The sequence below is a fragment of the Puccinia triticina genome, chromosome 2A (genome assembly GCF_026914185.1).
Source record: "Puccinia triticina chromosome 2A, complete sequence".
In the NCBI taxonomy this organism is placed as follows: Eukaryota; Fungi; Basidiomycota; class Pucciniomycetes; order Pucciniales; family Pucciniaceae; genus Puccinia; species Puccinia triticina.
This window is the reverse complement of record NC_070559.1, coordinates 4628149-4653670: the sequence shown is the minus strand read 5'-3', so window position 1 is coordinate 4653670 and position 25522 is coordinate 4628149. Positions and strand designations below refer to the sequence as shown.

The following is a 25522-nucleotide window of genomic DNA, read 5'->3' as shown; positions in this document are numbered from 1 at the left end:
GTAGTAGTAGTAGTCGTGATAATACAAACACATAAACAGCCGTACATTAAGAAAGCCAAGAAGCGGAAACCACGGCAGACCGTCGACCCAACCCCCACACACATCCAAGATATACAACGAAGGGGAGTGGGCGGCGGGCGGCAGTTCCTCTGGCGCGACGGGGGCCGAGGAGGAGGAGGTATATGCGCGCTAAGGGGCCGGGGGGCGGCGCAGCGCGGCGCGGATCTGCTGCTTCAGCGTCTCCGGAACGACGAGCTTGAAGCGGGCGAGCAGCGATGAGCAAGCGGCAACGAGGGAGAGGGGGGGGGGAGAGAGAGAGACGGACCTTGTTGTTGGATTTCAAGTGAGGGATGCGGGCCTTAGCGTGGCGATACAAGCTGGCCAGGTCGCCGCACACATGCTCGCCGTCGTCCTCGTCGGGCAACAAGCCGAACGGGTTGCGTTTGTCCCCCCTCTGTCCGGGGGCAGCAACAGGAGGGGAGGGATGGGCGTCGATGTGGAGGCCGACCTGGTTGGGATACTCGTTGAACTCGCTCTGCGAGGAGCGCAGATTGTGGACCCATTTCTTGCGGCACTCCCCGGAGTAGCAGGGCTTGGGGGCGGCGGGGAGCCGAGCGCCGCGGCTGAGCCGGCGGAAGAAGTGCTCGAAGGCCGGGAAGGAGGCCTCGAGGACGTCGGTGACCTTGTGCCAGAAGGCGCCGTCGAGCGGGGACGAGCCCGGGTGCTTGAAGGGCTCGATGCCGTGCTCGTGCAGCAGGGCCCCATAGACCGCCCGGGCCGAGTAGTACTCCTGCCATTCCGGATGGCTCTGGAACGACGGCGAGCTCATGTTGGCCACGATCTCGTGGAAGTCCAGCACCGCGTAGCTCTCCGGGTCCACGTCGTAGACCCGGAAGGCCGGGTTGCCCGACTCGGGCGTCACCGCCGGCCCGATGTAGATTATCCCCACCGCGCTCTCGGCCGTCGGGTGCTGCGGATCCTCGTACACGATCTCCCATTCCGAGCGGTGGGTATGGCCATAAAACATCGCCGCAATCTGCAGAAAACATGCCAGTTAAACACGCCAGTTAGCTCGGCGTAGAGGGGCATACATGCGTGTTTTTTTCAGCGTACGGTGTGCTTGTATCTTCGCAGGATCTGGTTGATGTACCGACTCGGCTCGTGCAGACAGTCCGCCTTGCCGGGCGAGAGGTGGCCGATGATCCAGGCCTTCTGCCCACGATCCTCGGCGTCCTGGAGCTCGCCGATCAACCACGCCAGGATGCCGTTGGGGTCGGGCTGGAACTCATCGGAATCGTACAGCCAAAAGTTCTGTTTTTTTTTTTTGAAGAGGGAAGCGTCAAGAGTAGGCCGAATGGGTGTGCGGCTGAGGGCAGGAGGGGACTGACTGCCTTGTACCAAAACCCGGTGTTGAGCGAGATGATCTTCAGGTTCGTGCCTGGATGCACCCTGCTGTAGCAGCCCGAGGTCTCCTGGAGCGCTTTGGCACTCGAGTTCCCGATCCATCGGGCCCAGGTGTCGGAGAAGAGCTCGATGTCCCATTGCGAAGAGAGGGTGGTGATGGTGGTGTTCCGGGGAAAGGAGTTCGTGGGTGCGACGTCACTGAAGAAAGAAGATACGGGCTACTAAGGAAAAAAAAAAAAAAACAGTGGGGGATACTCTGGCTGGTGGCTTACTGGTTTCCTATGACCCCGTAGAGTGGGACATCTGAATAGGTATGGTACTGCGAATGGCCCTGCTGGATTCCGTCTTCGACTTCTTTCCGGACCGAGGTCCACACGGCATCTGGAGGGATCGATGTGAGTTCAAAGAAGCGGGGGTCCAAGAATGGATTCGGTCTACTCACGGTCGACCATGTCGCCTGTGTGCATGGCGAAGCTTGCATTGGGCGCATGACTGGACGGGGAGGTGTCAGTGATGATGATTGTTGGGCGCGGATGGGGAGAGAGGCTGACTGACACGGGCAAGGCCCGCAACATGCTTATGTATAAGGATTCGGGCGAGTCGCAGTTGTGGTGGCCGTAGGGCCCGGCGGGTATTTGGGTCTTGTTGGGCAAGTCGGAGGGCTGGTTGGGCCGACAGCACAGATTGCGAGCGCATTTGGCGTCGGCTCCGATCTGCATACATATTGAGTCAGTTGAGTGTGTGGGTGTTGTTTTCCTGGTGAGGAGAGGACTGACTGTGTATTCCCTGTCGATGTGCAGGTCGCTGATGTGGATGACCTGGAGCGGTTTCCGTCTGCTGTGGGATGTTCGGGAGGCAGCTGCTAGACGGGGGGGGCGTGGGGGGGCGTGTTTCTGGGGGGGGATGGGGATGTCCGTCCAGTCGCGGACGGGGGGGTCGTCGCAGAGGCCGAATGTTTTCGCGCAGAAGAGGACGGAGGCCGGGCCGGCGAGGGACATGGAGCGGAGGGAGTGGGCGAGGATGGGGGCCTGTGCGCCGAGTGCGCCGCGACAGACCTCCTGGTCCTGGATGCCCAGGCCGGTGCAGAAGCCGACGAGGGTGGCGAGCAGCTGGGCGTCGCCGAGGTGGGCGATGGCGATGAGCGGGACGAGGAGGGCGTGGCAGGAGGCGCAGGTGGAGAGGTTCTCGAGCGAGTGGGCGAGCTGGTCGACGAGGTCGCGGCGGGTGGATCGGCTGTAGAGCCAGACGGCGGCGGCGGCGAGGAGGATGGAGAGGATGGAGAAGAGGGTGCGCTGGCGGGAGGGGAACTTGCGGCAGGGGGGCGCTGGCTGGGCGGCGGCGAGCAGCGGGCTGTGTTCGCTGGGCATCCTGGGGTGGTTGGTGGCTGGAATGGGCATCGCGGGCAGGGCGGAGCAGCAAACAAACAAATAAACAAAATAAATAAAATAAATAAATAAAATAAAATAAACAAAATAAATAAAATAAAATAAATAAATAAATATGTATTTGTTTAGTCGCCCTCCACTCCACTCCAGGAGCAGCCATTCCCACAGGAGAACAGCCAATCTGGCTCTCCTCTCAGCCACAGCAGATCCATGTGCAACACTTCCAAGCCGAGCTTGTTTAATTAAATTACTTGGGACAAGGGCAGTCATGGACACAGTTTTGTTATGGGGGGAGGCTAGACAGGCAAGCAATCCGGCTTGGGATCCTCGTCGACCTGCTGGAGCAGGCGGAACGACTCATCGACCTGGCCCATCCGCTTCTGGAACACGAAGTACTGGGGAGAGAGAGAGAGAGAAACAGGCTCAGCAGAGGGAAGCAAAAAAAAAAGGGCACGAAAGGGGACTGACTTCCATGATGGGCTGGGGCTCGGAGTGGGAGCCAAAGACGACGAGCCCGCGCTCGTCGCGGATCTCGAGGCTCTGGCGCGAGCGGAACCGGACGGCGAGCTGGACGAGCGTCCCGGCCTGGTCGAACGGCGCCGCCCGCATGGCCACCACCGCCAGCTCGCTCTCCTGCGCCGGCGGGGGATGCTTCATCCAGCTGATCAGATGGCTCGGGCTGTACGAGCCCAGCAGTCGCCGGCGCTTCTCGCGCAGGAACTCGACCATCAGCGGATGCAGGGATCGCTTCACCTGCTCGTCCTCGAACTGGCCCCTGCAGACGATATCTGGCTGGCTCAACACACACCAGGCTCGCAATCCCGGAAGAAGAAGACCCACGTGGTGACCGTCTGGTGGGCCAGGACGATGGCCTGGTAGGCCTCGTCGACAAACTCCGTCATCCATGCCGGATTGGCCGGCGAGAGCACCGAGTCGACGTTCTGCTTCCTGAAGAGGGAAGAAACCAGTAAGTAAGCACCCGCCCACGAACACACACAGGAGAGGAAGCGGGCGGCGGACGATTGGCGCTGGCCGAGCCATTGGCCCCAGGCCTCCTTGAGCCGATTCTTCTGCCATCCGACCTTCAGATGCGTCCACAGCCCGCGCGACGAGTCCGGCGAGGGGCCTTCGTAGGGCGGGATGTAGGGGACTGCGATGGACGTAGCAGGCGCGGATTAGTGGCAGCCAAGCCCTCCTCCTCCTCCTCCTTCTCTTGCTCAGCGGGCCTTCGTCTGGCGAGACATACTCACTCATCACCGAGTCCTTCCTTCCCATCGATTGCTGTGCTTTTGCGGGGCCCGAAAACAGAAAAACAGGTTGGATCAGACCCCGCCGGCCGGTTGGTGTATGGATGTGGGAGTGCTGACCCCGTTGATCTCCGCGCGGCGTTCGTTGCGCAGTCTGCGCCTCGCTTCCTGGGCTTTCCTAGCCGGCAGACGGGCGAGCTCGCGTTCGATGTCGAGCTCGAATTCGGAGTTCGAGACCGCCGGCCGGGGGGCGGCGAGCGCCGAGTAGCGGCAGTTGTCCAGCCGATGGGGCCTCCGGGTCGTCCATGCTGGTCCGGCTCGCTCGGCGTGGGCTCGCAGGTGGCTTCTCAGCTGGGATATCGCTTGGCGCTGCATGGCTGTCGTCGGTCGACCCGGATGCGCCCAATCTGATGAAGATTCAGTGGACGCCTTCGCCGCAGTGCTGCTGCGGAGCACTGCGCACCGCCGAGTCTCGCCCGCGGAGAGTGCCCTTCTACCACCAACGAGCATGGCCAGGTCGACCGGGTTCCAGCTAGCCAGCAGCCTCTCCAAGAAATGGACCACAACCACACCCAACAACGTCCAAGCACTCGACCAGTACCTGCTCACCTATCTCAACCTGCTCGACCACTACAACCAGTCCCACGATGATCTGCAGGCCCAGATCCAAGCGGTATGTTTCCAATGCTCATCGGATGTGGCTCTTGTTCTTATTTGATTCTGTGGGCAGGCTTTCTTGGATCTGTCCAAGGCCAAAGTCGTCCTAGGCCCTTCGCGAGTGGGCCCCAACAGTTACGACCTGAGCTCGCGTCTGCCGACGAAGACTATGTGAGTCGAAGGCGCTGCGGGCGAAGGCGGAGAGATGTGTGCTGAACGAGACATTGAAAAGAGTGATCCAGAGCCCAGAGCCGAGCGCCGGAGACGCAGATCCGCTCGACCCCGTGGAGATCGCCGCCCAAGGCCCGTTCGTGCTGGCTGTGAACCGCTACGAAGCGCGTCGCTCGCCCGAGACCACCGATCACGCGCCCGGCGAGAGCAGTCTTCGCAAGCGGAGACCAGAGCCCGCTCCCTCGCAGACAGACTTGCCGGCCGACCTGGATAGTCCTGCGGAGAAAGGGGGGCAGGAGCCCAGAGCGCTGCTGCCCAACCCCATCCTCCAGTTCGCTCCCCTCCCGCCCCCGCCGCTCCGGAGCGCCCAGTCCGCCTTCTCGCGCTCGCTCGACCTCCTCGTCCGGCTCGCTAATCTCCGCCATGTCCTCAGCGAGCTCGAACAATCTATCCACGCCCAGAAACAACTCGTCCAGTCTGCAGCCGATCCCCCCAATCAATAGGATCGTTGTCTCGTGGGAACTCGACTCCTCCTTCTCCTCCTCCTCCTGTATTCGAATTCGTTAGTACTTCATCAATGAGAGCCAGATCAGTCATTCCTCGTGTGTGGACGATCTTCTTTGGTTGCACAGTCGCCGCCCCATCTAGCTTGCCCATCATCCTCAACAGCACTGTATTTAGTTTCCACGTCTCGCCGTTTTGCAAAAATGTACAAATCTTAGGACGTGAGCTCCACGTGTCATGCATCACTTGATTGAGTCCAGGCCCGGCTAGCATTTTGTCGGTAGCCTCATGCTGCGGCATGGAGGTCTCTTTTCTGCATTGACGCATCGCCATGCCGTCGGGAGAAAACTGCAGTATCATTGACGATTTGAGATGTCTGAGACCGGCAGAGCAACTATCCTCTTATGTGTAGGGACCTCTGCTCCCTAGCCAAAATCACAACACGCTTTTCGGCCGGTCTTTCTCCCTTAGCCTTGCGATTGAACATCACCAACAACCGTTCCGCAAGCTCTCCAAAAAAAAACGAAACTGCACGACTTGTATGTATCACACTTGATCACTCATGAAATCCGAATATCTGTGCAAATTGTTGTCCACTCGGATTGTACAGCTCCTAAGTGACGCCCATACAGAAACATGAGGCCTAGTCCGGCATGCCAGCTCCAATCCCTGCCGTTCTTGTTTGTTTAAGTGAGTGGTCATCAACATAACACTCAAATCCATGTGTGTAGCCTGTGGATATAAGCCCACTTGGAAACACCCGACTGTTGTTGAACCACCATGGGCGAATGGGGGGCATCCGGGGAAAGAGAGTCGTGTTTCGCCTCAGGACATGGTTACCTGATGACCCTGGCCGTCTGTCGAGCGCAGAAAGATGGGGAAAAGCAGGCCTTGGTCCCGGTCTCTTTGGCTGGGTTTCCTCCAGCAAGGTGTGGCGAAAATGGGAGCGCAGCATTTGCCCTGCCCATGCACGCCCCACGCTCGCAGGTTGACATGATAAGGCCCTCCTTCGAAGGGTGGCCGCTTTGCACCAGCCTGTACATAGGCTTCATCAGCTGGGCCCTCTGAAGCGAGGGCCTTGCGGCGCCGGGAGTCGTATCAAAGATCACACTGGAATTCATCATGTGATCTCTGTGAAAATTGGCCAGGCCCTCTCTCCAAGGGACCAAGGGATGGAGCGGCAAGACCTGGCAAGACATCATCTGCATACACCACCGGTGGGGTCAGGGCCGCTCCCCAAGAAAGTGCCCCCCGTAAAAGTTGTTCGCCCCAACATGTCACAACAATCTTTGATCACAGATTGCGCTGAGTTCGAAGTGTCAAAGTGCGTCTTTCAGATCTTTGTAAATACTGACCATCCACCATTCTTTCCTCTCTTACTTCAAGCTTTCCACGCCACTAAAGTCCAACCCATCACAGTGAGAGTCCGGAGTAGCATGCTAGAGTGTGCACATCTTTAAGATTAATGCGGTGGTTCAGATAACGAAACCTTCTGCTTGGGGGTCTTCCGGATATTCTCATTTGTTGATCGTGACTCGGCTGCCATGCAGGAGGCAATTCGACGAGATAAGGACGAGATACGGTGAGAGAGGAATATCGCTCTCGTAGGGCCCGTATTACTTACATAAACAAGGGGAGACTCGATGCCATAATTTTCAATCTAACAGTGTTGAGTTTCCGTTTTTTTGGAGCAACTGAGCTGGCTCGCTGCAAAAGCTGTGCACAAAATTGTATCTTGACTCGCAGTTTGAATCTCTCATGAATTCGTCGCACAACATTTGCAAGCGAAAGGTTCGACGTCCCTTCGAGCACACAAGAGCACCACGCCGCCAACCGGCTGGAGGTACCTGCTCTATGACGACATGAGGATGGCAAACCTGTTTTCGTAGGAAACGGGGAAACGTCACTGGCAGTCAAAGTGCACTCACAGTGTCCCCAGATTCAAAGATACATTTTCATGCCCTATATCGCAATTTTGTAGATTTACTGCGGAAGGGACCTTGCAAAATGTGGAAAGATGGGCCCTTCTCGTGATTCGTGGTCCTGGAACGCTTCCAAGGCTTTCCGCAAGTCCCATGTGATCGGTCTTGCCATTGGGATGACACTCTTCCTATGAGTCGCCGATGATGCTCGTAGAAGCTCCATAAATAGGCAGCGTTGATGGGCATCAGAAAAGCCTCTCCACATCTCGCCAACACCCAGACACAGATTCACACTCATCTTTCGATAAAATGAGCATTTTCCAACAGTTCATCACCTCCTCCTTGATGGTTGTATTCTTCGCCGGACTGGCTTCGGCGAATTGGGACCCCGCAACGGGCCACCTTTATAACTACAGACCCTCCAAGAGCTGGATCAGTCAGCAAAGTGAGCGTCCGAACCACATTCTCTGTGTAGGCATATCGGTAAGAGATGACTATCTGACCCTACTTTTTCATCTCGTGTCGAAATAAAGAGGGCGCGAGATGTTTCAAAGACGTCCAAGTCGCCGAATGTGCTCAAAATACTAGGCTGTCGTATCCACATGGTATGTGTTGTAAGGCTTTATCCATTTCAATGCTAAGCTGAGTAAACTTCCACCTTGGTCACAGTGCAATTGTTTGCTACTTTCGAAGTCGAGCACTCCAAAGACAAGAACCATGGATGTGTGAGTTTCCATGGAGGAGTTGATTTATCTGCACATCTTACAAGGTTAGAGTATGATTTCTGAATGAATGTCGCTTTTGTTGTTAGCCTTACGGTACCTGCTGCGGTTTCTCCGATTTGCCATCGCCATCCGACATGGAAGCCGACGAGGCTAACTATCACTCCTTCTTTTGGCAGTAAGTCTTCCTCCTTCCTCAATCGGACTTGTTCTCGCAAAATTGCAAACTCAACAGACTGATGATTTCCTTGTATTTCTACGATAGTGATCTCGGTGGGATCTCAGGCCCTGGTACCAACCCAATCGCTAATCCTCAGACGGGTGCTTTCGGGTACGAAAGCAGCGCTGGAAAGTATCATGAAGGCAAAGCCGATGTTTCCAACATGCAGAAAGGCCACGACTCCAACTATCCCGGCTTCAAGCTGCCACCCGCCTGGTCACATTTCAACTATCCTACTGGTGCATCACAGTCGGGACAGCCTAAGTGTGGAACGGCTGATGGAGAAAATTTGGACCCTGGACAAAAGCCCGGAAGCTATGGAAACTATAAACCATCCCGAGGCAGCTCCAAAACTTCTCCCGACAACAGTGGCTCTTACACTTCCCGCCACAACCGTGGATCTTACACTTCTCCTGACAACAGTGATTAGATGAATCCACTTTGTAACTCTTGGGCGGTCCTGAATCCACTTCAAGAATGTTTTGAAACAAAGAAAGTGCCAGTCCTATACGGAACCACCCTGAGATACTTACATGAAACGTGAAAGAGCCCAATGGTGGGCTCGCTACGCCAACATTGCTTTAGTATCTGTCAGCTGTGAGCAGCTTGCTGCTAACTCCCCGTGCGCAGGGTGCAAAAAGGCGGCTGATACGCCGCGTTGCAGTCCATTTTAGACGAGGTTTGCCGCTAAATGCACTGTAGTCCAGTGTAGCGTAGCGGATGATGAAATTTGAGGTGGCATTGCTAAGGAAGTGCTACTACGCCAACGCTTCGGTTTTCTTTTTTAAAAAAAGCGTAGTGGTACCCCCTTGGATTTTGTTTGTTTATTTGTTTTGTGAGAATCAAACAGGCAATCAAAACAGCTTTTTCAAAAATAAGTTGAGCCAATTGGTAAGAAAATCTATTGGTTGTACTTCATGTAGTTTCAATTTCCCAAGATGCCCCGGTTAAACCTCATGCCCTGTTGACTTTTCCAAACCTCAGGCACATGAGCCTTATTCCAACCAGCTAAAATCACTCAGTTTACTTGCTGATGTTACTCTGACCCTATCATTGCAGGGTGTCATGAGTTCTGGCTGCCGCATGCCCAGGCTCCTCTCTTTCCTAATCAAGATTGGAGACCCGGTACAAGTGCGTGGTAGCTTGCCAATACAACAGACTTTTTTGCACAGGTCCCCAGTTACTTGTCAAAATGTACAGCAGTGATAACACCATCACCAAAATCAAAGAAGAAATTCAACTGTGCAAACTTGGCTGGAGGCTGGAGGTACAGGGGCATTCCTTCCTGACTCACTAGAGGCTCCAGGATCAAAGGTGGTGTTCTCACCATACCTCCCGGGGCCCCGTGTCTGATTTGGCAACCTGTAATCATCCAATTAAAATCAACCACAGTTTCCCTGCAAATTTAATCACCTTGGTCTTCTGCAACTTTGAAGTCACCCATCCCAGATTAAATTAAAATGCACCACACTTTGCCTGTGACTTTCTGCTTGGAATTCAAGGATTTTTTCTCCAAACCTTCTGTCACTCCTTGGAATCATTGAATCAAAATTTGAAAACATTCTAAGAGGAAATTAAAACTGTCCACTAGTCTTGCATACAGGGATGTGTAGAATGATTTTGTAATATGGAAATACATGAATACTTGATAATGTGTAATGAATTTAGTCTGTCAATGGGGAGATGTATGTTTGTATCCTGTGATGTTCAAAAGCATAATTCTGTGATCCGTAACTTGAGGCTGGTTGCACGCTGGTGACTGGGTGTTCAAACCTGTAATAGGTGTTCAGAGGGATCCAACCAGGTGTAACTTCCAATCCAGCAGGGTTCCAGTGATGCCTCCAGTGGTGAATAAGGGTGAAATTTATCTTAGAATCCCTTCCTGGTGCACTTCTGATTTTACATTGAGGCCTATTATCACTACAAGAAAAATAATAGAAACTGCTACCAGTTGAGATGCAGAAGCTCAAATGAAGCTTGAGTGATACTCAAGCCTTTCTCAAAGTTCATTTCAACCAATGTTGAATGCACAGTGATGTGCCCATTGCACAGTGACTTTGCATGATTTACTTATGTGGGTTTATAATCGCAGTTACACTGGAGTATGCCACATTTCAACTGCTGGCAGTTTCTAGAGTTTTTATTTTTGAGATATTAAATTGTTTCTCTATAGTGTTGGGATCCAGTCATCCCTCTTAAGAGGTGTAACAACTGTCAGTAGTACTTTGAGTAGAATTGCTAGATAATTCATAATTCATATTGAATATTCATTTATTCTTATGTTAAAACTTGTGACAGGTCTTCTGCATGAACTTGGTCACAAGAAGTCATGTGCTGTTGTGCTGAGTAGTGACACAATTCTCACTAACACAAAAAACCTTAGTGATCTCCAATCAATATACTCTTTGTGAGTAACAAACTTTGGATTTCAAGCCCAGCTGATTGAGATGAACTAATTGTTCAACTTCTCTTTCAGCACTAATTCTGAAATTGCAACTCAAACATCAAACATTTATAGTGAGCTTTTTACAACTTATTTGTAAGTTGTTTGCTATTAAAACCAACTCCAAGACAAACTAGTGGAAGAATTTCTGAACTGACTTCTTCTTCTTTTCAATTAGAAAAACTATCTATCTGAGAAAATAAGCTTGTTGATATCCAATCAATTCAAATCAAAATAAGCCTGAAGAAGCATTTAATTGGATACTGTCAAACTGAATATTAATCATTGATCAAATCCTATTTGATTTGTTATTACAAACTCAAAATAAAACAAACTAACACAATCCCTTTAATCTTATATTGACAGACATCACAAGTGGTCAATATATGATTCTAGTGTTTATTATATTTAGGTCAAGCTTAAAAATGTGTTATTAATCAGCAGATTGTTTATGCCTTCAGGTAAAATTATCATAACCTTTAAAAAAATCAAAACTGTTAAAATATCATGTATTTCTAAGTTATTTCACCAGGGTAGAATTTGCCACACTCTCCAGAGAGTGCCTGACTGTAATTTTATGTATTCCTGGGTCTGATTTCAGTCAGATGTGTATGATGAAATGATTGATAAATTATTCAGAAGTCAATGGGAAGTCTGTCATGATTTGTGAGTAAGTATCACAGGACCTCATGCAATGTTTTATAGAACTGTTTCATTCTTTAAGGATAACTCAATTACAACCTATAATGAAATGATATTTACTCAATGCCCAATTATCAATCATTCATGGCAAATTTATGTTGATCAATTTCTCTATGTGCAAGGGGTTTCACACAACATAATGTGACTAGCTGGGGATTTAATGGCTTTCTGACCAGTTTTTACTTGTCATGGAGCTCTGAAAGGCACCTCTGGTGATCTGTCACTCCAATGTACGCGCGACGTACACAAAGGTGAAATTATCAAAATGGAAAACAGCTCACATGCATGTGCATGGAGACATTGAAAAACAAAAAACCATAAAAACAACTCACAAGCTTATATGTGTTCAGAATCCAGGTTGTCTAGCTGAAATCTGGTACCACAAACCTCCAAGCTTGACTTGACACATACTTTCACACTATTTTCATCCTTTTTTGGCTCAATTATAGATGACACCTGCCTTTTTTTAGGGAAATATGACAATTCAGGTGGGCCTTTCACATCATTCTAACCGCTGTGTACGTGTTTTTGATCTGGAAGAGGCACAGCCTGCAATGTGTAACAACATTGCATGCACGCACAGGTAAAAATTAGCAAGGTGAAACAATGAACACCTTCATGACCATGTGAATGATATTAATTGAACCCCAAGAAATCATCCCAATCAACAAACAGGTCAAATTGAGCTATGATTTAATTGTGGTCATTGTGTCTTAGTGGTTTCAACTGTGTTCTGATTGAGTTCCAGTTGAGTTCTGCATGATTTCTTGATGATTTATGGATGAATCCATTATCAGTTTCAGAACATTTGTGGATAATTTCAAGCATTGTTTAATTTCACCAAAAGCATTCAGCACAGTTTGGTAAAAAGGGTACCGTATGGCACTCTCTGGAGAGTGCGTCAAAATCTCCCCTGGTGCAAAGTGGTGGAGGTAATTCTCCAATGCCTTGTTTGCAAGATTTGGACTGTCTGTTGGTTCTGGGGTGGTGTACTTTTGATGTGCAGATCAGTTGTCCAATTCATTGGTGATCCAGGAAATGAACATGCTTCTGTGGTTCAGGTTGGATGATTCCATTGGATACAATTGTCTTTGGAGTGCCGTGGAGCTTTTAGACATGCACCATCATCAGGTCTGCTATTTGCTCTGCATTCATGGAATTCCTGCACAGGATGAAATATGCGATCTTTGTCAGGTGGTCAAAAACTGTCAGTATATGGTGTTGCAAGCCCGTCTGGGCACTCACCAAAGTTTGGCCAAAAAAAGGCCAAGCGCGCGTGGCCAATCCTAAAGCCCGCTTGGCCGATCCTCAAGCCTGCCTGGCACACTCCCAACCCCCGCTTGGCACATCACAAAGTGGGCGGGGTTTGTCACAAAGCCCCGCTGGGCCAAGGCCAAGCAAGGGTGCCATGCACGCTAGAAATGCCGGCTATCAAGGGGAGAAGTTTCCCTCCTCAATGGTCGGTCTACAAACCAGTCATCAAGAAGGGAAGACTCCCTTATTGATGTTTGATATATGTATTGCCCGCCAAGAAGGGAGTATTTCCTCCCTGATGACCAGCCTACAGACTGGCCATCAAGAAGGAAAAGCTCCCTTGTCAATGTCCAATGTGCAATGTTGAGAAGGGAGAATGTTTCCCCTCCTCAAGGGCACATCATTCTGGCCTTTCAAGGCAGAGACAAGGGCTGGCTTCTGGTGAACGGCGTGTTGCATGCCCAGTCACAGATCCAATTGGCCCAGAGCTTGATCTTGGCCATGCGGGACTTGCTTGTGTGCCAAGCTCTTCCCCCCGCGCAACCTGCCCGATCAAGCCCTTTGGGCACATACCCAACCCCCGGAGGCACTTGGCCAAGCGGGAGTTGGGTATGTGCCCAGACGCGCTTGCAACACTATACTATCACAGGAGCAGGGTGCAGCGGACAGGTAGGTCAGCAATCAAATCATAGCTGATTTCCCTGCTGAAATTGGCAAGGTCTCCAGTGTTCCAAATGGCCATTGCATGGATGATTTGACCTGTTGGCAAGAGTTGCATATTTCAACATATTGATTGACAAACTTCTTATTTCCAACCCAGAATAAGCTCCACCACACAAGGCCCGGTGTGCTGCAGCAGCCTGGGTGGCAAGCCACCTTGGTTTCATGTTGGCTTTTCAGGATTTCAATCTGTAATTCTGCATCCACTGGTACAAAAATCTTATCCCTGTTGCACAGGATTCAGTCTGCCTCTGTGCATGTGTTGGAATCTCCTGAGGGTGTGTCCAATAGGGGGTTTCAAAGTTGGCCAGATACAACTTGCATGCAATTTTGCAAGTCAGTGTTCAAGTTCATTCTTGAACACCAAGTTGCAAAATTGCATGCAAGCCACACTGTACTACACCCCATAAGCCTGCTTGAATTTTTTTTTTTGAAATTTGGTGTTCAATAAAAGCCTTGAACACCAACTTGCAAAAGTGCATGCAAGTTGTGCATGGCCAACTTTGAATCCCCCTAATAGACAAATCCATTGGGTCAGCTGTTTTTCCAGTGGGGTCCATTCTCTGATCTTATTGATAATGTCCACTTCCAATATGGACACCTACCCTTACAATGTCTTGTCTTCCGCTGCCACACACCAGGGAAGAAAGTGTTGCACTCTGTAGAGAGTGCCAGGCCGTAATTTCTGTCTAGAAGTCTGCCAGATATGAACCATTTCCCCATGTGTAAATGAGTTGTGTGTTGGCCATGTGTTCATACTCAACTCATACTGATCTTATCTGTATCACATCTTGTTGGATTTGGTGAATTAAATGGCTTCCTCCACTTGATAGCAAGTACAAACACAGATTCTCCAATGACAGGTGACCTGGCCATTAATTTGAGACAAACTCCAATTGATTACTGGGTTACATGGCCATCAAGTGGAGAAACCCTCCATGTGATGACTGTTTTAGATGGCCATCAGGTGGGGGGTTTCTCCACTCCATGATCCTGTGTATTGGCCATGAAGTGAATACATCCTCCAATTGATGACCATTTATACCAGCATTTGAGTGGAGAAATCCTCATCTCAATGGCTGTTGTGTATGGCCATTGAGTTAAGGGATTCTCATATCAATAACTGGTGTATACTGGCCATTGATTGGAGATGGTATCCACTTGATTGAAATTTACTGGGCTGTGAGCCACCAAGCTAAATGAAAATTACATGATATTCATCAAGGAGGGCTTTTATGATCTTGAAAAACCAGTAATTACTATCAATTGTGCTGGGGAACTCCCCAATCAATACACAGTAGATTCTGGCCATCCGGCTGGGCTTTTGCAAGCTGGATGGCCAGTATATGCTGCCTTGGTAGCTTGGGAAGGCTGCCTCAATGACCAGTATGGGCTGGTCCTTGGGATAGGGCATTCATGTGATGACCAGTAGGTACTGGTCATTGGATTTGCCTTTGGGGAGGCAGTGGATTGATTTCCACACTTGTCCACCCTATCAAGGCTGAAACGCTGCGCTGCGCTACAAAAAAGCGGTCTTTTAGCGCAGCGCAGCGGGGAACCGCTGCGCGGTCAGCCCAAAAAGCGGTAGTGCAGCGCCAGTCCCGCTGCGTTACCGCTGAAAATAGCGGGGGCCTGCTTTTTCCCCAACCCAAAAAGCGGTAGCGCAGCGGATGGGGCCGCTCCTTTCAGCGCCGCGCAGCGGCCACCAAAACAGCTGCGCTTTGCGCTGCGCTGCGCTTTTTTGGCTGGCAGCGGGGGTGCACTACGCGGCCAGGTCAAAAAGCGGTAGCGCAGCGATGGTTCCGCTGCGCTACCGCTGAAAGTAGCGGGTTCCCGCTTCTTGCCAGACCCAAAAAGCGGTAGCGCAGCGGGCGGGGCCGCTACTTTCAGCGCAGCGCAGCGGCCACCAAAACCGCTGCGCTTCACGCGGCGCTGCGCTTTTTGAAGCGCAGCGCTTTCACTCCTCTGAATTTGCTATTTCTTACAAGTATGTTCCATAATGTGATTTTATGTGGGTTTTGAATGAAAAATTCTGCAAATCAAAATATTCCCTGGCACTTGGCTAAGAATATATTTGAGCATAAAGATAGGTACATTCTTTGAAAAGTTTGTGTGCAATAAAGCTCACTTCTGCAATTGTAATAATGATGAATCAAACACAAAACTTCAGCAGAGAGATTTTTGTGTGTTGGCATTGAGTTACACATCATTTCACAAAGAATTGAACTACAGTTACAATTGTATTGGGTAGAAATTGAACATAGAGGTAAATTCAACATTAAACTCACATCAGACAACACAACATACAAAATTACGGCCTGGCACTCTCTAGAGAGTGCAACACTTTCCCCCCTGGTGACAGTCTCTGCTCCAATTCCTAAAGTGCTCTGCATCCTCCAGGTTGATGGACTTGTCTTCAAACCATGTGTCAAACTCCACCACCTCTGTAATATTGCTTGGTTTCAACAGCTGAACAAACATCAACTTTTCCCCATGGGCAGGTCCTAGGTCCAGTTGTTGAGACAGTGTATCTGGTTGGGAAATCACCGCCACAAGCACAAAGTTGGAGCAGTTGCACTCAAGTATGAAAGGCTTGTAGGGGTCTGCAATCTTCATGATTGGAGAGCTGGTGAACACCATCTTCAGGGATTCAAAGTTTGTGTTGCATCTGCCGTCCCAGATAAAGGGTCTGCACTTTTGTCAGTTCTTTCTGAAAAAGTGGTCAATAAAGTGGTGGTAAAAGTTCAAAACCCAATGAAAACCTACAACGTCTTGAACTTGATTTGGACCAGTAGCTCAAGGAAGAGGTTTTTGATCTCAACAAAAATTGGGAGGAAAAACACACTGTTTTTGAAATTGAATTCCTTGATCCTGAAATTGATGATGATGATAATGATGTCCATTTAGGCCTTGACTGATTTGTCTTACAATCTTTTCTCAATGCCTTCTCTCCCATGTGACCTTTTATTTTTTTCTTCTTTGACTTTCTCTTTTTTTTGGTTGAGTTCTAATCCTACTCAGCTGGAACACCATGTATGTACGCATCCTTATTTTGATTAATCATTTTTCTTTAACAACTCTCCGAGGAAAATTCCTCTCAGCAAATTATTCATGGACCCGCTTGGCCAGGGAATCTCCTCCTCGACCTCATCGAAATGATTCGCCTTAACGAGCAGGTTAAAAACCTTCTGGGATAAGAGAGTGCCACCTCGGCGGGTGGGTGCAAAGGAGTTCCTTGTGGCAAATAGGTCAGGCATGCATTTTTCTTTGACTTTTTGCTGCCACATAAAGTTACGCCTCCAAGGGCAGGTCAATGTGACATGCTCGCCGAGTACTTTATCTGACGGCGAGGCAGAATTTTGGCTTTTCAAAACTTGGGCAACTCAATCAACAACCTAGCCTAGGATCTCTTCGGAGGAGGCTGATAGCAGCAACCGCTTAAGAGTAAACGGCAAGTAGCCAATTACGCTGTTGAATTTCTATTGATTACTGTTCATAATTTTAAGATTGGCCCTGAGCAGTATATTTACGGGATCACCTTTTTGTTGCTAATGACAGTGATCAGGTCAATCTATGCCTGACCATGGACACATCACCGCTAGTGATGGATGCTAAGATGGCTCAAGATCCACGCATGACCCGGTAGGATGGAGACTCCTCCAGTAGTAAGTCCCCTTCGGCTATAAAGGGAGCTGCTTTTAGAATCAGAATCACCTTCATTCCCTTCAATCCCATCCTTCAGCCTTCGAATCACCCCAGTTCACATCCATTTCCCATCCAACAATCATTTGCAACGTATCAGCCCGGTAGCCACCCCTCGTTCACGTGTACATATCAGTCAAAATGGTTGCCTTCAATGCTATTGCCACCTTGTCCATCGGTGAGTCACCCTGAATTCCTCCAACACCTTGCTGTAGTTCCAAGAGCCCCTCAAATGTGCGCTGTGACACTAACCGACGTGACCTTCTTTCGCAGTTATCGCATCTGCTATGGGCCACCCGGCCAGGTGTGTATAGTGTTTGGATGTCAAAATTGCTAATCAGAAGCTGACTATTGACTATAATACTATTTTTTTGTCAAAAAATTTGATTTTGTAGTGAGCAATTGGTTGCTCGTCAGTATGTTGATTCCGTCCAGACGGCCAGTCGCTCTTACCAACAAATGAGCAGCGAGTTCAGCAGCCTTCGCCAAAGCATTGCGGGTGGACAAGTCAGCTTCCAGAGTGCTCAGCAGCAATTCCAATCGCTCTCCAGCCAGACAAGCTCGACTGTTTTGGCCCTTAACAACTGCCAGCGCTGTTTTGACAATGGATCAGCCGTAAGTGCCGCTCCCTCTGCTTGGTAATTTTGCCTTTTCCTGAAACACAACCTTTGCTGTTGCAGGCCACTTTGACCACTTCTGCTAGCCAAGCATACTCCGAGATGAACTCGCTCGTGCAGACCGCCAATCAAGTCTATGGCCCACAAGCCCAGCAGCTGGTTTCACGTGAGCAAAATGTTTTGTAAATCATTCTCTCAACGGTAGTTGATCCTTTGTGTCTCTGTTTTTTCCCACCAGCCATCTCTCAGTTGGATGGACCATTGCAAACGAACCTTGACCGGTTCTCTGGTGCTGGTGTTGGTGCTCAATCCCTCTTGCCCCCCAATTTTGCTCAAACCATGGGGCAATCTGGATTCCCTCGCCTCTCCGACTTTGCTAGTCAATACCAGAACGGCCTCGGCAGAGGCTCTGGATTTTAATCGGGCCGTAGGATCATTCTTCATGCTAGGGAAATCTCAATTCCGTTGACATTTCTACTTTCTTCCTCTCTATTCATCTTCCGCCGCCTTGCTGTCGACAACCTGATCAACTCTGAAAACAAAAACGGTACCACTTTGCCTCTTCTAGATGTCATGTATATAGAAACCCATCATCTGGAAATAATACATCAGCACTTTGAAAATAGCATTGCTTCATCACATGGAGCATTTGAGTCAATTCTACCGAGTTTACAACTCCATCATCTAGTAAATACTAATAGTTAATTTCACTGCTCTTATTGAGGGGAAGCTCATCTTCTAGATCAGAAATATACAATCCCAATCATTCTTTTCATATTCAAGGGACAGAAAGCTTTCAGGTTTAAACATGACATAGAATCAAACTGGGTGGTCACGGGCACTGATAGGCATGTTTTAATATCTTGGAAGGACTGTATTGTAAGCTCGAGTGGAATTGAGGTCTTCTTGACGTTTCACTCTGATTTGAGAAGGTTACCAACTTGGGTTTCGGTGGTTAGTCCCAAATATTTTCGAAATTCGCCCACTTGCCATTTCAGAATGATTGGTACCATGTCGTCCATGCCGAAATTAGGCCAATGAGTTGGTACGACATGGTAAGCGGCACCTTCCACGATATTCCTGTCGAGGTTAATCGCGGGATAGTTTTCAGAATCATCCGCCGATTGCTCCTCATTATGCTTTACGTATTTGGTTGAGTTGATGATCAATTGCCAGAGCAAATAATCCGAGATTCGATTGACTCCCGAGCTCCTGACTAGCATGTCTAAGGGTGGAGTGTGGGTGGTGTACAGATGGCTCGCCAGAGTGTCTATGTTGATCGAGCTTGAACAGACAAGTCAAAGAAAGAGATGTGGCGGGAATGATTTCGCGACATCAGTTTGAAGTGAGAATCATCAGGTTGATAGAAAATTTCATGATTGGTTTAGGCTCGAGTGAGCTTGGAGGAAGTCGATCAAAAGATTCAATGCAAAAGCCAACCTTGGTGAGATCTTCCGATCCATCGCCTCTTGCACGGTTTCAGTGATAGCACTGGTGATTTCTTCCTGTGCCGAGTAAGAAAATGCAATGTTTATGACTCCGCTGAGGGTCCAAAGAAACAGATAGTCAGACTAGATATCAGTCCGCCAAAGAAGGCTCCAGGCTGGATTGAGTATTACCGAGTATTCTTAGCAGTCAATGCTTGCACCCTGGCAACCAAAACTTGGACGTCTGGAGGTAACAAGTCTACTCTGCCAACCATCCTGACTCGAATTCCGAATCGTTCAAACAGTTCTCTAAAAGGTCGGCGGTTCAGTTTATCATCATTTTCAGTGACCAAACAGGTCACTTCACTTTAGAACTTACCCTCTCTCGCAAATTTCTAGCATTTTGCTTTTACCCATTTCCATCAACTTCTCTATCTCTTCCGCCGTTCTTCGATAATTGTCGATCGCGAACGCATAAACCGTAATGTGTAACACACCGAGTCGTAACAAAAACTCCAAAAGCTGAAAGAACAAATCCACCGAAAGTAAGCTAATGTTTAAGCTTTTTGACTTTTTCAGATGCAATTAATCTGGTAATATTTATCCAAATGTAACTATGACTACTCTTATAATAGTGAGAGATCTATCAGTCCTTGCAGCGCATGAAATTTATTAGAGGATCCAGGGAGCGCAGAGAGAATGATGCCAAAAAGTACTAAACTCTTTTCAGGGATAAAAATCCTCTAAAGTGGCCCTGTTGGATCGAGATACCCTGTTCGCGACTGTATCTTCGATTTCCATCCATGATGAATGAGACATGCTTTGGGATGGGTCCCAATTTGAGTGCCTCGATCGTCAGTGTTCGTACGATTGGAGAGAGAGCTACGGGCGTTAAATCCACGACCTTCTTTCGAAATTTTTGTAAGGTAGAGTTGGTCGCTATCTGAGTCAAATTCATTTTAATCTCTGCTGCTGTAGATCGAAGATCTGTACGTAGGTTGTTTGGCTTCAATTTTTAATGAACAAAAGATATAGTATGGATGGAGGATTTACGATGGAAATCAGTTCAAATTATAATCCGCACCAAAGGAAGAAGGAAGCAGAGTAACCAAACCTATAAATGACCTTTGTCAATTTTTCACCTACTCCGAGACAAATTAGGGATAGGCGGAGGCTTCTTCCGGGCTGTTGGTTCTTTTTTAGTAAATTTTTGTCACCTCCCCGCTTGCTTTTTTGGTCAAGATGGATGTGGTGCGCTGGTGCTTGAGGTATGAGTAGAGGGAAAGACCTGCGCGTGTCACTGTGATTGATTCTTTTCTGGGTTTGAAATGATATAGTTTCGGAGGCGAAGACACCAGTGTGCGTATGAAAGGGTGTTCTTCGCATGAATCCAGAAAATCATTATTGCTCGTGATATACAGTTTGACCATCTTGTCACTATCTTGGGATTTCCTTTTGGATCTTCTCCGCCAAGAATATTGCTGACACCTATTGGGCAGTGTGAGCAGGTAGCAGCAGGTCCAACTCTGGTTGTCCTCGGAATGATCTGGATTCACCACATTCTTTCATGGTACAAGACAGTCCTCAGGATCAAGAACATAGCTATGGGAAATTCTCTCAATGCAGAATTAATACTTAGCTTAGACTTGTATATCTCTCTCCCCCTCTTTTGCAAAAGGGAACCTAGAACATAAAGCCAATAGGATGAAAGGAATGAGAGGTGACAGTAGAGAAACAAGCCAGACTTAAGCTTTCTTTTTGCGGTTTCTCTGCTATGTAGGTAGAGGTCAGAGCAAGTGGAGGATAATGCATAGTAGAGAATGCACCAAGTACTTGTTGTCATTTAAAAGTGACCTGCTTCCAAGGAGTCAGGACTTGTGATCAAAGAACAGCAACATCTGTGTGACACTTTCACCTCATCAAGTACCACTTGTAATTGAGCAAGAAACTCAGCTAACCGCATTGGCCAGCAAAATTATCTTGTTGGCAAATACTCTTGTGAGTATTTGGCATCTGTACTTTTATGTGGGCCTTTCCAGAAATTCAGGCGAGTGTCTTTCTCAAGTCCAAGTGGTACTTTATGAGATTAAATTGTTGCATGTTGCTGTTTTTTTATCACACTTGTGACACAAGTCCTTGAAAGCAGGTCAATTGTAAATGCCACAAGTACTTGGTGCATTCCCTGATGCATAGATGTTAACCACCTCCTCCTTTGTGGTTCACAAGGTGACACAACCTCTGTCACACCCTTGTACATAGCCTGCTCTCATTCCTTCCCTGGCTCAGTAGAGAACTGACATTCTTCTCTCTGAGCCAGGTAAGCTCTTTTCTCTTCTCTTGTTTCCCTCAAAGAAGAGAACTGACATTCTTCTCTCTGATCCAACCAGTAATCAAACCCCCCTGTGTTTGGTCCCAGAACTAGGCTCTCCAGCCTGCTCCCTGTGGCACATCATTGGTACTCTCAGTGAAGGACATCTCAAGTCCTTCTAATGGATGGTGCAAACTAACTGTAGCCACAGCTACAGTTTGAGAAGTTAGAATTCCTTGCTGCAAGCAGTCAGCTCTCTTGGATGGTTTGTAAAGAATGTTTCTGTCAGCCTCAAGTGCATGAGAATACATAACCCATGTGCCATAAGGCAACTATAGACCACCTGGCGCAGCAAGGGAAGACCTCCCCGCGCCAGAAGGAGCGTGAACAAGAGCGCAACATGGATACTAGCCCTATTGCGACTAGTAGCTCTCATTAGAGAATAGGTATTCCCTAAAAAGGCAATCCTATCTCCTAGGAAGGATAAAGGCCTAAGTGTAGTGACTTGCGTATGAGTCACTTATAAAGCTAGGGGACCTCGTCACAAAGAGGATCCCCAGATTAGAATTACCCAATAGAAATTAGTTTAATTGGTCTCAACCCTACCAATCCCAAGCAATTACAACACGGGTCGTGATTGGGGCTTTATATTCTCTACCCTCTTTCTTCCTTTGTCCTTGTCCTTTATTCTTTTATCCATTGTAATCCTTTACATTTACTTTCCAATCTTTTATCCTTTTTTACTCATAATTCATTGACTGTGAGCATCCTTATTTCATCTTTGACCCATCCAAAACACCTTCAGGCTTGAGAACTGTATTCAGTGGTAGTCACAGAAGAGACTACCCCTGACAGTTTCTGTACTTTCCAGTGAACAGCACTGGTGCCACCCACAGGGATGTGGTCCACTGAATTGTTCTGCTAGCAGGTCATTCTTCAATCAGCATGTTGAGTGCTTGATTCTCTGCCGGTGATAGTGGGATGATGTGGCTTGCTAGCGGTTTGGCTCCCGGAATCAAATCAACCCAGAAGTCATACTTTCTTTGGGGCAGAAGCTCCATGGCACTGGTCTTTTGGGACATGTCAATGTATTGGTGGAAGCATCACAGAAAAAATTCTTTGGAGGTCCTCCCCACAACTGTGACCTTCCCGGCAGTGGCTAGTGGGGTAGATGTTGCCCTCAATGTCCTAGTGGCGCTAATCTTGGTGTTGCACTGTTCTAGGAAGGAAGGAGGCTTGGCAGCTGCTTACAAGAATGATGAGTAATATCATTGAACTCACATTTTAGGGGCTGTAAAAAACATGGTAATAGTAAATACACACATCCCCTTGTCACATATCCTAGTTTTCCCCATCATGGTCCCTTGGCCCTCTGTCAGGGATGTTTGCAGTAGAGATGGTCACTTCAAACCCGCTGCAGTTATCCACTATCCGCCGGTGGGTACCTGCCAGAGCGCACGGATACCCGCCAGAGCGCACGGATACCCGCCAGAGCGCACGGTGTGGTGAGCCTCATCAAAAGCACCTTCACTATCCGCAGGCTCCAGGAATCAACTATCAAGGCGACCAACCACTCAGGACAACAACACGGAACACCAGACACAGGACCCAGGCGCCTCAACATCAAACACTCCATCATCACCAAATCCAGACATGCATCAAACATCAATCCACATTGGTCATTAACTCAACAGCCCTTTCCTTGTCTCTTGGTTTCACACTAATGCACCTACTTTGGGATTAGTACTTGTCTCATCTTCATGCGCCTCATCCCTTTTGTTCATTTCTCTTACACTTCTCTTTGGTTGAAGTTTTTCACTGTTTCATATTTCCCACAACCACAGGTCAACCGCCCCCCCAGATTGTCTATATAAACTGCCCCTTTTTCCACACTTTTGTCCCCCATCAGCTCATCAGACAGTAGTTGGTCAATAGTTATATAGTCTCATAGTTACCTTATAGTCAATTACAGTAGCCATTCTGCCTTGAAAATTATATCATCTTGCCTGTTCAACATCCAGTAACCATTCTGTGGGAGAGCATTACTTACTTCGCCATTTCATCACCTTACCCTGATATCTTCTTGATCTTCTGTGCCACACCTTTTCTTGAGTTTCATTACTCTATTGGTGTCCTCTACTCTTTAGCATTTCACCCGGAGGGCAGCCTTTTCACGCACTCATCCCCTCCACAGCTATCTCTATCCCACAGAGTAGTCCCCACAACGGATACCCGCCAGAGCGCACGGATACTGGCCAGCGGGTACCCGTGTATTTGGACAGGTATCCGCTCACCCTAGGGTATGGGAGCCGCGGCAGTTGGCAGCCATATAAAGCCTTTCTATGTTGCTGTTGATTGGGGGGACCTTGGTGGTGTAGAATTCACTCAAGATATCATGGGTTGCTCCTGAGTCAATTAGGAAGGAGGTGTGAGGTAGGTGGTTATGAGTGGCTCTGGGAGTTGTGATGGTGCAATGAATGAAACATAGGGGGGAAATTTCATTATGTAGTGTTTGAATAGAGCCAATACTACAAGACAACTCCACTTTGATCAAGGAAGGCACAACCTTCATTACTGAGCACCTCTGTTATTGATGATTATGCATGTCCTTTCTTGTCTGCCATGCCGCCTCTGCTCAACACCACCACCCCATTAACTTTTTGGTGCAGTTGATCTTCAATCACTGCAATACTTGCCGGCTCCTTTTCATTTCCCTTCTTCTTTAGGCATTCCCCCACCCAGTGTGGTATGCTCTATGGTATCCCATAATGATATACCCAAAATCTAAATTTTCTGCTTTTCTTTCCTATTACTATTAGTTTCACTCTCAATATCTCTTTTCCTCTCATATATCACTTAATACTCCTCAAGATTCAGACTCTAGGGACAAATTTACCCCTAGTCTTGCCTTACAGAAAACTCATAGAGATGGCTGTTTTGCACACACCAAGGATATCCCAGACTCTATCCGCTATCCACTGGCAGTTATCCACCAGCAGTGTGGTGCTCCATTCCAAACCATAAGTAGCATTTTATTATCTTCTTTTACATATATTAATCATTATACTGCTCATTACCCCATAACCTTTCACAAATACCTCATTATTATTGCATATTCGGATTCTACGCCTCATTTCACCTATAGTCACTCATACATAGTACCCCTTTATCTTTAATGGTTCAATAGTTATAGAGGATATGAGACTTACAGAAAACCTACAGTCTTCATTAGTTACAATACTCATTTCATTGGTAACTTGCTTGAATCATTACATTACATTCCTTTTACAGATACTTTCTCACATACTAAACCCTTTACATACATTACTCATTATTTACTATGGCTATTGTACACATTACATCATTGGATCTGTGCTTACCTCTTTCAGTAGTGCTCATCATTACAAGTTGTTACTCTGTTCACATCATCTTCCCCATTTGTACAATCTTTTCTTCCCATAGCCAGAACCCTTCCCCATTTGTACAGTCTATATTCACATAGCCAGAATTCCTCATTTTCTGTGCTCATCCCTCTTTCATATACGAACTGTCCTTCCCCCCTCACTTGTACCCCAGCAGGGAATTATATGACAACTTTATGCAGAGAATTTATACAGAAATTATAGTAGAAATTACTCATCACCCATTACTCATTGATATGATTGCTGTTGCTCCTGAACCCATTGCTATTGAACCACTCACATTGCTTTCCCCTCATACATCACTGCTCCAACCCTCTCACCCTCAGTAGTCAGTAGTCAGCTCATAGTACTAGCTCCTAAGAGCAAGTAGAAATAAGCCACACCTTTTCTTATTTTTCTTAGTGTTACTCTCATCCCCTCAGCATTAGTCAGGAAGGCAGCCTCATCAGCACCCTTGCATAGCTTACATTAGTACTAGTGTTGTTATACATTTCCCTTCCAAGCTCTATTCTCCCCTTTGAGTAGTTCCACAGTGGATGCGGATGTCTGAAATTTTGGGAAAATCCAGCAGGTATCCGGATATTTGCTGGTCACATCCGCCCACCTCTTCAACCAGAAGGGAACCCCTGCCAGTCCTTGAGGTTGTTTTACCTCAAATACAAGAAAAGTCAATCCCTTCCATTGCAGAGGTTATG

General features: G+C 48.1%; 6 protein-coding genes across 6 annotated transcripts; 3 read left to right on the top strand and 3 right to left on the bottom strand.

Moving 5' to 3' along the window:
- Positions 1-189: 189 nt before the first annotated feature.
- On the bottom strand, positions 190-2771 carry PtA15_2A498 (uncharacterized protein; the record flags this gene model as incomplete). The annotated part of the gene is made up of 8 exons (XM_053166523.1): positions 190-255; positions 326-1036; positions 1114-1311; positions 1389-1602; positions 1677-1785; positions 1847-1896; positions 1960-2117; positions 2181-2771. The coding sequence occupies 8 exons, from the start codon at positions 2769-2771 to the stop codon at positions 190-192; spliced, it is 2097 nt and encodes a 698-aa protein (XP_053017737.1).
- Positions 2772-3085: 314 nt separating this feature from the next.
- PtA15_2A497 (uncharacterized protein) lies at positions 3086-4343 on the bottom strand (the record flags this gene model as incomplete). Its single annotated transcript, XM_053166522.1, has 7 exons — positions 3086-3184; positions 3258-3564; positions 3630-3737; positions 3810-3939; positions 4040-4075; positions 4157-4214; positions 4281-4343. 7 exons carry the CDS (start codon positions 4341-4343, stop codon positions 3086-3088), a joined length of 801 nt encoding a protein of 266 aa, XP_053017736.1.
- A 66-nt stretch (positions 4344-4409) lies between these two features.
- On the top strand, positions 4410-5367 carry PtA15_2A496 (uncharacterized protein; the record flags this gene model as incomplete). Its single annotated transcript, XM_053166521.1, has 3 exons — positions 4410-4709; positions 4767-4845; positions 4997-5367. The coding sequence occupies 3 exons, from the start codon at positions 4410-4412 to the stop codon at positions 5365-5367; spliced, it is 750 nt and encodes a 249-aa protein (XP_053017735.1).
- Positions 5368-7599: 2232 nt separating this feature from the next.
- On the top strand, positions 7600-8662 carry PtA15_2A495 (uncharacterized protein; the record flags this gene model as incomplete). The annotated part of the gene is made up of 5 exons (XM_053166520.1): positions 7600-7735; positions 7824-7895; positions 7960-8015; positions 8102-8190; positions 8278-8662. 5 exons carry the CDS (start codon positions 7600-7602, stop codon positions 8660-8662), a joined length of 738 nt encoding a protein of 245 aa, XP_053017734.1.
- Positions 8663-17194: 8532 nt separating this feature from the next.
- PtA15_2A494 (uncharacterized protein) lies at positions 17195-18090 on the top strand (the record flags this gene model as incomplete). Its single annotated transcript, XM_053166519.1, has 5 exons — positions 17195-17231; positions 17327-17357; positions 17449-17668; positions 17734-17836; positions 17909-18090. The coding sequence occupies 5 exons, from the start codon at positions 17195-17197 to the stop codon at positions 18088-18090; spliced, it is 573 nt and encodes a 190-aa protein (XP_053017733.1).
- Positions 18091-18584: 494 nt separating this feature from the next.
- Positions 18585-20055, bottom strand: PtA15_2A493 (uncharacterized protein; the record flags this gene model as incomplete). Its single annotated transcript, XM_053166518.1, has 5 exons — positions 18585-18954; positions 19111-19212; positions 19290-19406; positions 19477-19619; positions 19819-20055. 5 exons carry the CDS (start codon positions 20053-20055, stop codon positions 18585-18587), a joined length of 969 nt encoding a protein of 322 aa, XP_053017732.1.
- Between the last annotated feature and the right edge of the window lie 5467 nt (positions 20056-25522).